This window comes from Neophocaena asiaeorientalis, unplaced genomic scaffold, assembly GCF_003031525.2.
Source record: "Neophocaena asiaeorientalis asiaeorientalis breed wild unplaced genomic scaffold, Neophocaena_asiaeorientalis_V1.1 scaffold54, whole genome shotgun sequence".
Classification (NCBI taxonomy): domain Eukaryota; kingdom Metazoa; phylum Chordata; class Mammalia; order Artiodactyla; family Phocoenidae; genus Neophocaena; species Neophocaena asiaeorientalis.
In genome coordinates, this window is record NW_020174938.1 from 2,221,106 (window position 1) to 2,238,647 (window position 17,542).

The 17,542-nt window shown below is 50.6% G+C and overlaps 1 protein-coding gene across 2 annotated transcripts; it reads left to right on the forward strand.

Moving 5' to 3' along the window:
- The first annotated feature begins 1,743 nt into the window (after positions 1-1,743).
- Positions 1,744-15,317, forward strand: CYP11A1 (cytochrome P450 family 11 subfamily A member 1). 2 transcript variants are annotated; one of them, XM_024761758.1, is made up of 9 exons: positions 1,744-1,766; positions 5,804-5,959; positions 7,633-7,832; positions 8,843-9,046; positions 9,959-10,116; positions 13,346-13,512; positions 13,789-13,867; positions 14,378-14,575; positions 14,949-15,317. In XM_024761758.1, exons 3-9 carry the CDS (start codon positions 7,682-7,684, stop codon positions 15,078-15,080), a joined length of 1,089 nt encoding a protein of 362 aa, XP_024617526.1. In that variant the 5' UTR covers positions 1,744-1,766; positions 5,804-5,959; positions 7,633-7,681; the 3' UTR covers positions 15,081-15,317. The 2 variants fall into 2 exon arrangements, with proteins under 2 accessions (XP_024617526.1, XP_024617525.1); XM_024761757.1 differs by lacking the exon at positions 1,744-1,766 and adding an exon at positions 1,896-2,280.
- The last annotated feature ends 2,225 nt before the right edge of the window (positions 15,318-17,542 follow it).

A 17,542-nucleotide genomic window follows, 5' to 3' on the forward strand; every position in this document is an offset into this window, starting at 1 on the left:
GTGAGGGGGCCGCGGACCCCAAAAAAAAAAAAAAAAAAAAAAAAAATAGTCTAAGAAATTAAAGACCTTTGTCACATTACTAATAAAGCAATGAGGGTTGAGATGACAAAGGCCCCCATATGGACTGGGACCCTATATGATAAACTCCCCTGAGAGCTGGCATGGCTGGACAAAGAGACTGCTAGGAATCCCAGTCTATTCAACAGGCTGCCAAATGCACACCGATGTGTGCACCTTCCAGGTGGCAGAGACCAGAGAGACTATTCTCACTGGTTTACAAACCAAGCTCTCAAGACATAGAACAAGATGAAGGGAAAACCTAATCATTTGAATGGTTTTCCTCCTTATGAGAAAGGACACCAGAAACAGAGACAAAGGAAAACAGTGACCATTTCTGGGAGCAGAAGAATCAACAAAGCAAGGGTACCCTGCCAAATTTCAAACCAAGAGTTACCCAATCCAAGGAGCTGCCCACAGATATTTTCTCCAGCTAATCTATTTTAGAAAAGAGAAAAAACTCACCAGTCTCATTTCCAACAGACCCTGAAGGCAGAGATCCAGGATCCAGGAGACTGACATAGTAAGAATTCTTACATTCTGGGGCCTTTTGTCAGTTATCCCAGGGTCTCTTAACTGTAGTAGCTTTGGAGTAGTGTCCAGCCAGTAAAGTTGCATCCCACCCTCGTTGCCACCTGTTGGGGAGGAAGACATTTTCCTCTACCCTTCTAGGTTCTTCTGGCTGGTCTAAGAGTGAAATTGACATGAGACTGATGTCTCATCAGAAGAAAATAAAACAAAATTTAGTAACACATCTAGGGACTTCCCTGGTGGTCTAGTGGTTAGGACTTCGCCTTCCAGTGCAGGGGCTGCAGGTTCGATCCCTGGTTGGGGAGCTAAGATCCCACATGCCTCGTGGCCAAAAAACCAAAACATAAAATGGAAGCAATATTGTAACAAATTCAATAAAGACTTTAAAATTGGTCCATATCCAAAATAAATAAATCTTTAAAAAAAGAAAACACACATACACGGGAGAGACTCAGAAAAACTAACTCGCCAAAATAGCTGAAAATGTCACCTAAAGCACCATCTTCAACTGGAGACAAAAGAGGATGCCAGAGGTAGGGGTTTAGGACTTTGAAGGGACGTGGAGATGGGAAAGCAAATGTTTGGTAAATAAATGTTTGCTGGCCATGCAGAGATTATGGGATGCAGAGTGGTCTCTGGTCTCTAAGAATTTCCCTCACCACACTTAGTCCACATTCTTTGCCGATGTCTCTGGTGATTCCTGAAACAGGCCTTCTATCTAACTTCTTCTTCAGGAGGTTAAGGGGAAGGTCAGTCTCTTCCCAAGTCCTTTGGGCCTTGATTGTTTTCATCTTGAAATAATCTGCATCCCAAAGAGACATTTTAGGGTGGCAAGTGTTGCTACCCTACAGGACTACCGCCTAGGAGACAGCCTTTCAGATAGCTCTGGGGGTCTGCTCCAGAGAAGTAAGGGAGAAGCCACGATTTATATGAACTTTTTGCTGGAAAAAAACCATGTAGCCTAACATGAAAAGATTACCGCTAATCACAATCAACAGACATCTCAAGTTAATGCTTTTAGTGCTTTTCTATGTAGGGGAAGGTGCAAGAATCCAGGGGCATGGAAAATTTTCCTTAGATATACATCTTAACTCTCTAGGGGCCAGTATAATCCAAATGCTTCCTGTTTTTCTTCATCCTGAAGTCTCCCTCAGGGTGCACAGAGGGTTTCCCCTCAGGTGGGTGACCGCAGTGGCTAATGGCTTGATCTTTGTAGAACTGGAATGGTGGACAACATTCTTTACAGTTCCCGAGTCTGGGAGGGGCTATGTGGGCTGGAGCCAGCGGGAGGAGGAGGGAGGCTGACCGCTTTGTCAGCTTCTCGCTTAACCTTGAGCTGGTGGTTATAAGCTGGGCCCCAGGGGCCCAGGGCCAGAGTCACCTCGTCAGGCCCTGCTGCAGTAGGAGCAGTTGTAGGGGCAGCATGCTGGCCAGGGGGCTTCCCCTCCACTCAGTCCTGGTCAGAGGCTGCCAGCCCCTCCTGAGCACCCCGTGGGAGGGCCTGGGGCATCCCAGGGTGGGCACTGGAGAGGGAGCCGGCATCTCCACTAAAACCCCTCGCTCCTTCAACGAGATCCCCACCCCTGGTGACAATGGCTGGCTTAACCTATACCGTTTCTGGAGGGAGAAGGGCTCACAGAAAATCCACTATCACCACGTCCAGAACTTCCAGAAGTATGGCCCCATTTACAGGTAAGCCTGGCAGAGGCTGGGGGCTGGTGGGATAGGGCAGCCCTGCTGTGCTCCCCTCTCCTCGCATGGTCTGCCCTCCCCTTCCAGGCTCTTGTTCACCTCTGGCTTTATTTCTTCCTGCCTGGGGGTGGCAGGAGAAGGGATAAGGCTTCCCAGACAGTGGGTTCACTTCCCAGCCCTGAGGCCTCAACAGTCCCCAGGTCCTATACCCTTTGAAACTTTAGGGAGGTGGGAATGCTAAGAGAACAAGCCCTGACAAATGCCTCCCTACATCCGTTATCCGCAGCACACCTTGCAAGGTAAGTTTATCATCCCTATTATCAGAAGAGAATGAAGTTCAGAGAGGTTAGGATTCTTGCCCTGGTCACTCAGCTAGAACCCTGTCCTGCTGGGGCGCTGACCTCGCCCCTTGGACCTGTGCAGCTCTGGAGCAGCTGATTTTGTCCCTTCTACTAGGCCTGGCTGGAGCCCCTCTTCCCCAAGCATCTGCCTAGCTTCCAGCCAGGAGGAAGGGCCTTCGGTCTTTTGACCACTGTGTACCCCACCTTCTTGCCTTGGGATGGGGGTGGGGCCTGGGGGCTGCCCTTGGTGGGAGGCCTCACTTGTTCTGGTCCACCAGTTTCTAAGGTGGGTGGGCTACAAGACACACCTGGGTTCTTTTCTGAGCGCATAGGTGAGGGGGATGGGAGGTGGTGAAGGCGGTGGTTGAGGGCAGGGAGGGGACACCAGGAGGGACAATACTTTACTTTTACTTTAAGTGAAAGGGTCGAGATGAGGAAAGGGCATGTAGGACATGTTAGCTGGTTGGATAGGTAGGTTGGGGGAGGAGGCTAGTTTGTGTAGGGGACCAGCTGCTTCCTCATCAGGGTCACTTCCTCCCTCTCCCACAATGCCTTTTGAAGTCTTAAGTGCCTTTTTTATAGCTGGCTGGAGACAGGGCGCTGCCCCCCCGCCCCCCCCACCGCCAGGCTGAATGTCAGGCTTGGGAGAAGTCTGCTCCTGAGTGTCTCTTCCTTGTCTGTCTGTCTGTCTCTTTCTCTCCCTTCCAGGCCTCTATCCCCAACCTCACTTCATGGAGCTCTCTCCTTATCCCCTTCTTCCACCCCGCCTCATCCTTCCTGCCCCTAGTCCCTGTAGGAGCCCTTTATTTTATAAAACCCCTTTCTATTTCTTGAGTCACCTTCATCTGAGCCTTGGCACATGTCCTTAAAGTTGGTGCTATTATCCCCACTTTACAGATGGGGAAACTGAGGCCTGGAGAGGAGAAGGGTCTTACCAATGTCACACGGCTCATCAGGGCAAAGCCAAGGCTGGAACCCTGATTGTCTAACTTACAGTTCAGTGTGTCACTATTCTAACTAGAGCCTTGAAATAACAAACTTCTAAATGAACGTGAGGAATTTAAAATACAAGTTTTGTGGATTTTTCCTTAATACAAGGCTGTCCCTGTTCTTTATCAAACAATTTAGAAAAATTGAAATCATACAATCTCAGTTTTGATAATATTTATGTTCCATTCAGAATGTGACTATATTTATACACTGTTTGGCGTTGTCCTATAGCAATGTATGGAGGACGTCTTTTCTCTTTTCTCACTTTAAGATAATTTGAGAAGGCAGCATAGTAGCCCATAGCATGGATAAGGCATATTGTTTTAGCCAGTTCTTTAAAGTGGACATTTAGTCCACTCTAGGTTTTTTTTTTTTTTTTTGCTATTAGACATCCTTTTCCATTCTTTTGCTATGAACATTCTCATCCCTCAGGCATCATTGTCTGATGTCAGATAGCTGCCTTGGGCTAGATTCCCAGAGGTGGAATTGATAATAACAATAGCAGTTCAAGGACTTTGCTTAGCTTTTTTTTTTTTTTAATGGAGTCAGTGGTTTGAGGCCGTGTGGCAGCTGGGAAAACACTGAGAGGATTTTCTAGGAGGCCGTGGATTGACATATGTACACTAATATGTATAAAATAGATAACTAATAAGAACCTGCTGTATAAAAAATAAAATTAAAATTCAAAAACAAAACAAAACAAAGGAGGCCATGGCTCGCCAAGGAGACTTGGGGAAGGTAGGCCCAGGCTCTACGGGTCAGTGGTTAAAGCAGTGCTCTTTCCATCTCCCCGTCCTTCCCTTCCCCCTTCCCCCTCCCTCTCCTTTCTCCAGGAAGGGGGAGGAAGAGAGGGCAGGGAGGGGAGAGAGAGAAAGAATGAGAGTTTGGCTTATACCTGTATGTTACATGATACTTTACCTTAAAGTGTGTCTTTTTTCTTTTTCTTTAGAAATAAGTATCTTTTATTTTGCTATTTTACTCTAAGAACATAATTTATAAATATATTTAATTCCTTTTTTTTCTTAACATTTTTATTGGAGTATAATTGCTTTACAATGGTGTGTTAGTTTCTGCTTTATAACAAAGTGAATCAGTTATACATATACATATATCCCCATATCTCTTCCCTCTTGCGTCTCCCTCCCTCCCACCCCTCTAGGTGGTCACAAAGCACCGAGCTGATCTCCCTGTGCTATGCGGCTGCTTCCCACTAGCTATCTATTTTACGTTTGGTAGTGTATATATGTCCATATATATACTACCACTCTCTAACTTTGTCCCAGCTTACCCTTCCCCCTCCCCATGTCCTCAAGTGCGGTCTCTAGTAGGTCTGCGTCTTTATTCCCATCTTGCCCCTAGGTTCTTCATGACCTTTTTTTTTTTTTTTTAAAGGGTATCTTGAATTAACTTTCTTATGCAAAAGGCAGATGCAAGTGAGAATTAGAATTTTCTGTTGTTTCACAATAGCTGTGCTTTAATAAATACTCTCTGCAAAGTGCTCTGAGGTATATTTATACCCTGGGTCTGACCTTTTACTGTAGTTTTATTTTAATAGCGACAAGGTATTTTGCTGGACATCTGATTCCAGGGGGCAGGGCAGCCACTCCCAGAACTTCAATCCTAGAGCCTAGAAGGGGTTGCCTGGCCCGGTGCCTGGCTTACCTGACAAGCTGAATGGAGTCACTTCAGTACAGGGCCACTCCAAACTGCCACGAATGTGCCATGTTTCTGAGCTCTGCCTGGGTGAGAGGGTGGAGGGTGCTGAGAGTGTGGACACAAAGGAAGAATGAACATGGAGGACTTGATGGTCCATAGAAGGCCCTGGATAAGTCTTGGGGATGTGCTGAGGTAGGCAGGAGCCACTGTGATGATCAAAGAAGCACAAAGCTGTCACTTATAGAATGTCTCACGGGTATCACACCCCTAGACTTCATATCATCTTATCCTTCAGCGATCCTGTAAGACAGGTACTGCATTTATTTCCACTGAGGAAACTGAGACTCAGAGAGGGTAAGAGACTTCGGTCACACAGCGAGGAGGTTGTGGAACGGAATCCACTCCCAGGCCTGTCTGCTCTGCGCTGTCAGCTACAAGGTGGTTACAGACGAGCCGAGAACTGTGTCCTGATTGCCCAGGGTGTGCGTGGCTCTCCTCAAACCTTACATCACAGCACCCCTTCTCTGCCCCTCCAGAGAGAAGCTCGGCAATTTGGAGTCAGTTTATATCATCGACCCTGAAGATGTGGCCCTTCTCTTTAAGTTCGAGGGACCCAACCCAGAACGATACAACATCCCACCCTGGGTTGCCTATCACCAGTATTACGAGAAACCCATCGGGGTCCTGTTGAAGTGAGTCTTGGGCCATCTCCCAGGGGCTGGAGGGAGATGACGGGCAGCTGTGGCGAGGGCAGAGGCTGGGGGTGAGGGGCTGGGGCCATGCGTGCCCTGCCTTTTCTTTCTAGCTGGGGCCTCTAGACAAATCCCTGTCATCTTCCTGCCTCCGTAAAACAGATGATGGGGGTGGTGAACTGCCCTGCCAACCCTCAGCGACATGGTCAGGCAGAAGATCTTACTGAGTAATTAAAGACCTTGAAAAGCCCTCATTTACTGGTTCATTCATTAAGTCCCATTTTACTGAGTGCCTACTATGTACCAGTCCTTGTGCCGGGTTCTGAGTCACAAGTAGGGCAGGGCCCTGCCACTGTGAGTCCCTTATAGCCTAAAGGAACAGTGAGAAACATGAACAAATCAGTGTATTTAAATGTAATAGGTACCGTTTTCCACCAAATTGCTCATCAAAAATTTAAAATGTGACCATAGCAAGTGTTGGCGAGGATATAGAGCAACTAGAATGCTCACAGCTTGCTAGTGGGGCTGAGAACTGATGGCACCACTTTGGAAAATGGTTGGACATTACTTCCTGCATTTGAATATTCACATGCTTGCAATGCAGCCGTTCTGCTCTCAAGCATATACTCCAAAGAATATCCCGCCCCCCGAGGCGGACATGTACTAGAATGTTTGCAACACGGTTGTTCGTAATAGTGAGAACCTGGAAACCACTTCAATGCCCAACAGGAGCATGAATGAATGACAGTGGCATACCCCAGTCAAAAAGAACAGACTCAGTGACTCACAACAGTACAGATGATACCTAGAAATCTAAAATTGAGTGAACAAACCAAATCATGACAGCTTTTATAAGAAGTTGAAGACAAGTATACATATTTAAAAAGTATGTTTTAGAAATACATGTCGGTCAGATAAAACTATATACAAAAGCAAACAAGGGATTCAGGTTGATGCTCCCCTTAGCCGGGGAGGCAGGATGTGGGAGGACCAGGTGGGCATCTGTAAGTTATTGTCAAGTTCCTAGTTTTTCTGCTGGGTGGTGAGTTCATAATAACATTCTTGTAAACAAACAAAGCCCCAAAACGACAAAGAGGGCTTTGCATGGATTTATTTTCAAGAATGGGCCATAAGCTGAGAATAAGAATGGGCATTAACCCTATTCTGGGCACCTGAGATTCCCCACCAATGTGATTAATGGGATGTGTTGGGGGTGCAGAGGTTGGTCAATTGTGTCTGTGCAGGGGTCAGAAAAGGTGATGTAGAGGGGCCCTTGAATGGTAGGAGGTGAGATTGGCCAGGAGCAAGGGGAAGTGGTGAGGAGGGCAGACCTGTAGCAGAGGCAAAGACTAGAGGGTTGGAAAGTTGCTTAAAGGCTCTAAGAATATGATTTCCTGGCTTAAAGCAGCAGCAGCAGAGAGAGTAGAGCAGGGCTGGGGTTTTGTTCTCCTTCAGCCTCTTTTTGTCCTGTCACACACCTCCCCACTTCTCTCCCTGCTGCCCCGCCCAGGCCAGGCAGAAGCTGGGAGGAGGTGAGGGCAGAGGAGGACGTGGATGGAGTGCTGGACTCTGAGCTGTGGCTCAGCCTCCTGGGAGAGCCAAGTCAGCCCCCTCTGTGTTTGCCAGGCCTGGGGTTTGTGACCGTGAGGGCCCGAGGGCCCATGTTTTCTCAGGAAGGCAGGAGCTTGGAAGAAAGACCGGTTGGTCCTGAACACGGAGGTGATGGCTCCAGAGGCCATAAAGAACTTCATTCCCTTGCTGAACCCAGTGTCTCAGGACTTCGTCGGCGTCCTGCACAGGCGCATCAAGGAGCAGGGCTCTGGAAAGTTCTCAGGGGACATCAGGGAAGACCTGTTTCGCTTCGCCTTTGAGTGTAAGGGGCTTGAACCTACATGGCCACAGTCTTGGGGGTGGGAGAACCCAGCGTCCCACCTAGAGACCCAACATAGACCCTGAAGAAGTGTCCAGATTGGCTTGAGACGAGCCGCTGAACACATTCTCTGCCATCAGTCACCCAGGGGGAGCTGCACGCTCTCATCTGATTCATGCTATGGGGGCAAGAGTCTCTAAAATGTAGGTCCCTATTGCCACTTTCCTCCAAAAGCCGGGCTTGGCTTGGTCCTTCATTCCGCAAATCTCCCTCTCCTGGGACAGAGACCTTCCCTTTGAGGTCTGGGAGGGAAGGGGAGGGTTGGGTGGTTAATCCGAGCAGGGTATTGGAGGATGTGTAAGAGTTATCCAGATGGAATAAGGAGGTTGGACAGCGTAGGCAGAGGAAACATGCACATGCACATGCCTTGTGGCTTGATGGGGGCTCATGTGGTCACTTCAGGAGATTTGGAGTACCCAGAGTTTGGCATGAAATCAGCATTCAGATTGCTGACCCAGGAGGTAGGAAAACCTTGGAGTTGTTGTGTCTTCTTATGTCCAGCCAGAGTGGGCCCTGGATAGCCAATTACCAGGGACTGATGTCCCCCAGGCACCCATCTGACATGTTTCAGGAAGTATTTAGCCACTTTGGTCAATAATAGATGAGAAACCTCTGTTTCCAGGAGGAAAGCCGAGAGGCTGCTGGGGGTGCTGGGGGAAGAGGGGCCGAGCAGTTTCATCCCAGCCTGGGCTGGAGGCTCTGCTTCCCACTCAAGTGATCCCTTTTTAGGGTCTGCCACATGACCCTCTGAAGGACCTGACTGGCTGCCATAAAGGCAGTTTTCCTTAGCCCTGCAATTTTAGCCCTTTGGGACTCAGGCCTCAGTTTCTTTACTGAAGGAAGCTGAGGTTGGGTGCAGGGGCTCTTATGTGTTGGGAGGGATGGTTTCCTGGGAGCAGAGGCTCTCAGATGGTCGGGTTGGAAGAGATTCCTCAACCTTGCTTCCCCTGCAGCCATCACCAATGTCATGTTTGGGGAGCGCCTGGGGATGCTGGACGAAGTAGTGGACCCTGAGGCCCAGAAGTTCATTGATGCAGTCTACCAGATGTTCCACACCAGTGTCCCCATGCTCAACCTCCCTCCAGACCTGTTCCGTCTGTTCAGGACCAAGACCTGGAGAGACCACGTAGCCGCGTGGGACATAATTTTCAATAAAGGTGAGGGTTGTACCCTGGGCAGCCATATGTGGGGGCCAGGAGAGCCCTGCCTACCTCAGGAGATGGGAAATCCGGGCCTCGGTTGGCAGGGATGAGATTTGGGGGAGTGGGGAGAAAGAGACAGAGGGAGAGAGAACAGAAACAGCTGGAAGCTCCAGATCTCAGCCTGCCTCTTTGTCCCAAGTTATGTCAATGAGCACTGGCTTGCCATGTAGAAAACCCACCCTCTAGTGGGCAGGGATGGGCATCAGGAAGGCCCAGGAACCCCTGAATATGGTGGGCTGATTAGATTTTTCTGGAGAAAGAGGATTTAAGAGGTCCATCATATTCTTCCAAGGAGCCCGTGATTCCCAACATGGGTTAAGCACCAGTATTTCAGACACAGCTGTGCTTGGTGACAGAGTAGGACTTTGGTGAGAGAGATTGGTAAAGGGTGGAGAAGGCTGACTGGGATGTGGTGAAGATGCCAGGCCTGGAGTCAAATCCTGCCCCTGCCCCTGACACCCTTGTGACCTTGGGCAAGTCATTATCTTAGATGGACTTCTGTTTCCTTATCTGTAAAATGGGGATGATAGCACTTACCCCAAAGAGCTGTGGTCAATAAATCAAAAAAACAGATATGGAGGATTTAGCAGAGACTGCTGCTCAGAAAGACGGCAGCTTAGAAAGTGCAGGGCTCTAGAATCCCCGAGCCCCTGTACCACCTCCCACCAGAGATCGTGCTCCTTCCCTCCCCTCTGCAGAGAGCCTCACTCTAGTTTTTTTTTTGGCCGCATGGTATGGCATGCGGGATATTAGTTCCCCAACCAGGGATCTAACCTGTGTCCCCTGCAGTGGAGGCACAGATTCTTAACCAATGGACCACCAGGGAAGTCCTCGCCTCGCTCTATTTTCTTTCTTCCTGCCCCACAGCTGAAAAATACACCGAGAACTTCTACTGGGACCTGAGACGGAAAAGGGAGTTCACCAATTACCCAGGTATCCTCTACCGGCTCCTGGGAAATGACAAGCTGCTCTCTGAGGATGTCAAGGCCAACATTACAGAGATGCTTGCAGGGGGCGTGGACACGGTGAGGACACAGTGAGGTGGCTGTAGGGGCACAGCCTGTCCCTTCCTGTGCCCCTATGCCCCCTCCCACTAGCCTGCCTCATTGTCTGAAACCCTGTCCATCTCCCTCTCCTGACTCTACTTCCTAGATACTAATCTCCTAGGAGGGTGGGTCAAGCTGGTCACGCATGGAGCATGCCTTGAGGCTGATCCACCATTTTTTCTTTGCCTCTGAGGAGGGAGTGACTAGGAACAGGTGGGTGACACAGCTCACTCTGAGTCAGGAAGGCAGGCAGGACCTCAGAAAAGCTGCCCCTGATGTCTGAAGGCATCATTTGTGGTGTCTCCCAGAGGCCGAACAATACCCCGGAAACTTCTGGTCTTTTTTTTTTTTTAAAGGTCCTGGATGGCCAAGTCCTTTTTTTAAAAAAATTTTGTTTATTTATTTATTTATTTTTGGCTGTGTCAGGTCTTGTTGCCGCGTGCGGGCTCTCTCTAGTTGCGGCGAGCGGGGGCTACTCTTTGTTGCGGTGCATGAGCCTCTCACTGCAGTGGCTTCTCTTGTGGAACATGGGCTCTAGCGCACACGGGCTCAGTAGTTGTGGCACATGGGCTCAGTAGTTGTGGCTCGCAGGCTCTAGAGTGCAGGCTCAGTAGTTGTTGCTCGTGGACTTAGTTGCTCCGCTGCATGTGGGACCTTCCCGGACCAGGGCTCGAACCCGTGTCCCCTGCGTTGGTAGGCAGATTCTTAACCACTGTGCCACCAGGGAAGCCCCAGAAACTTCTGTTCTTGAAAGTCAAAACTTCTCTGTCTTATGTGCCATCCCTTTTTCCAATACCTTAAACTTTCTCAAGCTAATGTGATGGTAAGGGTTAATTCTTTAGTGTTTCGTGGTTATTAGTTATGATTTGGGCACTAAGACTATAAAGGTGAATATAATAGACTTCAAATCTCTCAGATGGCTCAGAGAGGAAGAGTATATTAGCTTGCTAGGACTGCCATGACAAAGTACCACAGACTGGGTGGTTTAAACCACAGAAATATATCGTCTTGCAGTTCTGATCAAGGTGTCAGCGGGGTTGTTTTCCTCTGAGGCCCCTCTGCTTGGCTTATTGATGGCCGTCTTCTTCCTACATCTTCACATGGTCTTCCTTCTCTTCTTATACAGACACCAGTCCCATTCAGTTAGGGCCCACCCACATGACCTCATTTTACCTTAATTACCTGTTTTTTTTTTAATTACCTTTTTTTTAAAGGCCCTATCTCCAAATACAGTCACATTGTGAGGTGCTGGGGGTTAGGACTTCAACATATGAATTTGGGAGAGACACAATTCAGCCCATGACACGGAGGTAGCACGGACACAGATGACTACCTCACCGTATTATAGGGCTGGATGGTGAGGCACGTGCCAGGTACTGGCAACGCTGAGAAGAAGGGAGAGACTAACATGGTCTTGTAGGACAGGGAGAGTGTTCCACAGAGTAAAATCGATTCGTCTTTCCTCTTGTTGCGAGGAGGACAGAGGAGGAATAGCATTTCAGGACCGGGGAGAAGCATGTGTCATGCTTAGGTGAATAACTTGATTTCCTAGGTATCATATTTACATTGTACTCTAATGGAGGCCTTTCCGTCCCTCGGCTACAGATGGAGGCTTTGAGCATATTTTAAATATAGTTCATTGTCAGTCATGTAGAAGAGATCTCTGAAAAAAGCTCACCTGCACCAAAGCAGCTATTATTCTTAGGTAACATTTATTAAGCGATTACTATGTGGCAGGCAGGGTCCTAAGCTTTTCACATGTGTTAACTCATTTAGGATTCACAAACAGCCCTTTTTCAGATGAGGAAACTGGGGCACAGAGAGGTTAAGGAACTTTGTCAAGGTCACACAGCTAGTAACTTAGTTGACTACCTTATTAAACAAGTATCTCCTGAGTACCCATTCTGTGTCAAGCCTTGGAAGTACTGAGACAAATACATGCATTTGAGCTGAGCCTTGAGGAAGGAGTACACACTTGCTTCCTAGGTTGGGGAAGGGAATTGTAGGAAAAGGGAGCAGCATGAGGAAGATTTCTGGGCTTCAGGAGCTGTGTGTAGCTCAGTGTGGCTAGAGCATGAGGAGCATTTTCGAGAGAGGTGGCGGTGGGCTGGGAGCAACAGGCAAGTGTTGGAGGGGGTCCATGGGTCCGGTCAGAGCCTCTGGACTTGATCTGGGGGCTCCAGGGAGCCAGGCAAGGATTTCAAGCCAGGAAGTGACTGGATGACATTTTTTCACAATTGTTTCTGCTGGGAAGAAGAAGGAGCATGTCCAAACCTCTTGGACCAAAATATGGTCCTTGGTAAGATAATATGCCAACAACTCGTGTCCTAGCCCTAGGGCAGAGGGCTGTTCCAGCCCAGGGTCCCACCACTGAGGAATCTGAACTGTGGGGCTTGATGAGGGTCACTCATACCTTCAGTGAAAGTTAACAGTCACGACCTAACACTGAGATTAATCTCGGTATATACCATGTGTTAATTGCAATACTGATAGAAAACAGGTCTGATTGTTCTGGTTTCAGCATTTTTTTTTTTTTTTCGGTACGCGGGCCTCTCACTGTTGTGGCCTCTCCCGTTGCAGAGCACAGGCTCCGGACACGCAGGCTCAATGGCCATGGCTCACGGGCCCAGCCGCTCCGCGGCATGTGGGAACTTCCCAGACCAGGGCACGAACCTGCGTCCCCTGCATCGGCAGGTGGACTCTCAACCACTGCACCACCAGGGAAGCCCTGGTTTCAGCATTTTTGAGCCTCACTTTACGCTATGCTGCTATAGGCAGATGTTAAGTTTAGGGGGAAGTTCTACTGGGGAGAGGGCTGGTCATTTAATAGGCATTTCAAGATGAATGGCAATCATTCAGGAGTACAACCATTACAGAAGTAGGATTTGGCCTCTTAGGGCCTCTGGAGTCCTTTGGAAGAAGGTATTAGCTATGTGGATGACCCTCTACTGGCTGGGGAGATGGGTGGGCTCTGGTGACATGAGGGGGAAGGCAGGGACAAGTGCTGCCCCAAACATTCCTGCCTGGGCCACAAGAAAGGCTTCTTGGACGTTTGCCGTCTGAATTGTTTTGGTTTTTGTGGATGGTGGTTTCTGGATACTGGGAGAAGGGTGGGGAGAGGTGTTTGGCAACGAAATTTAGCCTGGGTCTAGGTGCCCCAGGAGTGACCTGTCCTCTTGGTTTTCTGTACCCTCTCACTCCCTGCCAGACATCCATGACATTGCAATGGCACTTGTATGAGATGGCACGCAGCCTGAATGTGCAGGACATGCTGCGGGAGGAGGTCCTGAATGCCCGGCGCCAGGCCCAGGGAGACATAAGCAAGATGCTACAATTGGTCCCGCTCCTCAAAGCTAGTATCAAGGAGACACTGAGGCAAGCCCACCCCCACCTACGCCTGTCCCCCCCGACCACCACCACAAATCCCTGGGCAGGGTCAGGGTGGTGCCTGCGCACAGGGTTACAAGAATGGGCTGGTGGAGGAGACTGGTAGCAGGAAGTGGGAAGTCTGGGGAAGATAGCTGGGAATAGGGAGAAGGGTCCTGCCTCCAGGTCCTCCAGGGTGCTGCAGCTGGGGCTGAGATGCCATGCTAGGTGCAGGGCTTCGTCCAGGCCTTAGGGCATCAGCTTCTGAACGCTTTTCACTGGCAGACTCCACCCCATCTCCGTGACCCTACAGAGATACCTCGCAAATGACATGGTTCTTCGAGATTACATGATTCCTGCCAAGGTAGGTGCAGCAGGAGGGCTGCAGGCTCTGTCAGTCAGACAGACGAGGCCAGGGGCAGATTGCAGTTGCGTACAGATGGGGGCGGTGGGGGCTTCTGTCCTGCCTTTCTTCCTGGAGCTGGCTGGTGGGGTCCTTGGTGGCAGTGGTCCAAGTCCGAATGAAGGGCAGCGGTGGTGGACACAGTGGGTAACGGTCTTTGGAATGTTGCTGGAGTGTAGGGTTAGGAGGGAGATCCCACTGGCTGCCTGGGTCTCTGGGGACCCTCTGGTGCTGAGGAAAGGGGCAGGACAATCCCTTGCGCCGCGCCTGGCCTAGTGTCTTCAGTCACGCCCACTTAATGGGCGAGGCTCAGGGAAGCGGGGGAGGCCTCGTTCAAGGTCACATAGTGGGCAGCGTTCTGTGCTGCACAGCTGGGTAGCCAGGCTAGGGACCGGGAGTGGAGATGCTGGGTAATGCTCCTGGCTGTGAGGAGGTGAGGCCTACTCAGACCTCTGCTCACTGTGTCCCCAGACATTGGTACAAGTGGCCATCTATGCCATGGGCCGAGACCCTGCCTTCTTCTCGAATCCGGACAAGTTTGACCCAACCAGGTGGCTGGATAAAGACAGGGACCTCATTCACTTCCGGAACCTGGGCTTTGGCTGGGGTGTACGGCAGTGTGTGGGCCGGCGGATTGCTGAGCTCGAGATGACCCTCTTCCTCATCCATGTGAGTCAAGCCTGGGGACATCTGTCTCCCATGACTTTGTCTCCCCTCCTCCACAATTCCCTGCTGTCTCCTCTCTGGGCAAATCCACTTACCACCCACTGGTGCTCCCTGGTCATACGTTCCCCACAGTGGTGATGGGATGGGGGTGGGGTGGGAAAGGTTTTGTAGAAACCAAAGTGAAAGCCTGAACCAAGGGGACAGAGCACTGGTGGCGTGTTCAGGCTCTGCGCAGGATTCAATAGGATCTGGCAGTAGACCCCCTGGAGCCTCTCAGATCACACTCAACAGGCACTGCTCACAGGTGAACAAGCCTGGCCTGGGGGAGACAGACCCTCCCTGCCTCTCTCCTAAGCCCACAACCCCTCTTTCTCAGATTCTGGAGAACTTCAAGGTTGAATTGCAGCATCTCAGTGACGTGGACACCATATTCAACCTCATCCTGATGCCCGACAAGCCCATCTTCCTTGTCTTCCAGCCCTTCAACCAGGACCCACCCCAGGCGTGATTGGAGAGGGCGGGCACTGCCCTTCCCGCCAATCAGGCTAGCAGGGATGTGGGAGGACGGCCCAAGGGGTTGGGGCCCGTGGAAGTGTCCGCATCTCCAGGGCTTGGTCCCCACCCCTGCTCCTTTCTGGCCAGCTCTGACCAGATGGAGTTGGCGCTCGGCTGAGGCACCCCTCTCTCACCCCACCTCTTCCCCCTCTTCTCCCATCCCATGAAGGCAATAAATGGCTGAACTCTGTAAAGTGTCTTCATTTCCATCTGACCCCTAAGGTATCCATCACTCCTGTAGAGATGCTCCCTGACCCAGATCAGCAAATAGATCTGAGCGTGAATGGGGAACCCAAGGCAGCTGCCCTTGACACCATTTCTGCTGGGACCCACCTACCTACAGCAGCTCAGGAGCCAGCAGGATCAACCTCCTTTGCTGTCCCGGTTGGGTGTGAGGCAGAGTTGGTGGAGGGCTATTGCCGCTGCACCGGGAGCTACTGGAGCAGCAGGCAGAGGGACAAAGAACTTGGCAGAGTTCTGCTAAGGGTACAGGGCAGCCTGAGAGGTGTGGGCCAATCTTGGCTACCAAGGCAGGCCCATCTATCAGGAGGCTCGTATAGGGCTCTGCTTGGCTGAGCCCTGGGTGGGAATTCCCTGCGGGGTCAGGAGGACTTCCTGCCAAGGTCCAGCCAGAGTCTTGGGCATGTCCAGGGATGATGTGGTGAAGAGACTGTGGGTGAGGGGTTGGCATGAGGTGACCGACCCTGGGGACGAGAGGACAGCATGCTTCCTCTACCCCACCTGACCCTTCTCTGGGCTTCCCCAGGCCTTAACTTCCTGCTCCAGTGGGACATGCCCACTTGTCCAAGCTCTGGGCATTAGGCAGGGAGACTGGGGCAGAGTCTTTGGTACATTATTTGGACTGCCTGACAATGGTCTCAATTTCGGCCACCTTAACCCCCTCTGAGCTTCATGACTCCTGGCTTGACCAGGTACCTGATCCTGCCTGGCCCTTGGCTACCCAACTCTAAGTTCTTCAGGTAGACGGGGGGCTAGTGCCGCTAGGGACAGCAGCCCAGCTGGCTTGGCCTCTTCTCCCAGGATCTGCAGGTTCTGAATCCATTCTTGGAGCCTTTCTGCTTTTCCTCATCACAATCCTCTTCCTTCTTGTCTTTCTCTCTCCTTCCTGCTTCCTCTCCTTTCTCCAGGCTTGAATCATCTTTGCTTGGAAATGTTAGTGTTGGAAAGGGCCTTACTGTCAAGGATGTTAAGCTCTTTGGGGATAGATGGGGCAACTGAAGCCCAGAGAGCTTGCTTGAGTCACCCAAGGTCACACAGCATGCTTGTAGTTAGAAGCCAGGCTTCCTAACTCTCAGTGGAGGGCTCTTTCTTCTGGCCCTATCTGTTTTTCTGTCCCTGGACACATTTAGACACAATATTGCCAGCTCAGGTAAATGGGGTATTTCATGCTAACATGTAACTGATTGCTACAGGCAGGCTTCAAGTCTTTCCCTTCCCAAGAAACAGATAAACCAAACTTGAAAAAAGGGATTTCAGATATGATAGATGTTTGAGTGCAGGTAGGAAGTTCCAGCCTCTCACACCAGCTCGCCTCTGGTGGTCTCAGTTCTTCCAGAGGTCTGGACAGGCCTCGTCTCCCTGGATCCTGCTTTGGAAGGCCTCTTCTCCCCCACCCCCACCCGCCCCCTGTCTGGGATCCACTATGGCCTCTGGCTCTCCAAAGATGGTAGCTCCTGGGACAGGCAGGAGGCTACAGGGCTACAGCAGAGGACCCAGGCCCAGAGTGGGGTCTGGAAGGAGGAAGCTAAGGCACCCCAGGCTGCCCTGCTCAATGAAAGAGGTGCATGTTCACTGACCTCAGCGTTTAATAAAGTCATTTTAGGGAGTGGGGCTGAGACTCCCTAGTACACAGAGAGGGAGGCCTGCTCCAAGACTGAGGTCTGCTAGGACTCAGTCTGCTGGAATTTGGAGAGATTTTTGAGCCTAGTCTCTGAGCTGGGCATCAAGGGGTCCAGCTTGGAGGGTCACCTTTGGTTCTTGGAGGGGGTGGAGGGGTTCTGTGGTGGGCAAAGCAAGATGAAGTGAGTATGCCCCCGTCCCCAGCAGGTGGCTCAGTAAAATGCATCTTGCCTGGCAAGTCATGCCTCAGAGGATCCAAAATCCAGCAGGCCATGACTTCTCAAAGACTTCCAAACCCATTTCACCACAGCAGGTCACACCTAATTGCTGCCGAAGACTCCAGGGCTCAGCGGGTGAGTTTGCAAAGGTAGCCCTGTGTTCCACCCAGTTCCCCCAGCCTTTTCAGGCCTTTCCAGCAGAGTACTGATGGTTCAAGAGCAGAAGCCATCAGGGGGTTTGCTTTGGGGGGCTGGGTGGCCCAGGGCTGAGCTTGAGGGACAGTTGTGAATAAAACAATTTGTTCTTGGGAAGTTGGCAGTGTTTCTTTCTGGCAAC

Coding starts and splice junctions, on each gene's coding strand:
- CYP11A1 (XM_024761757.1), top strand. CDS start 2,012: ATGCTGGCCAGGGGGCTTCCCCTCCACTCAGTCCTGGTCAGAGGCTGC. Junction 5,960..7,632: donor CCCATCGGGGTCCTGTTGAA/GTGAGTCTTGGG, acceptor ATGTTTTCTCAG/GAAGGCAGGAGCTTGGAAGA. Junction 14,576..14,948: donor TGACCCTCTTCCTCATCCAT/GTGAGTCAAGCC, acceptor CCTCTTTCTCAG/ATTCTGGAGAACTTCAAGGT.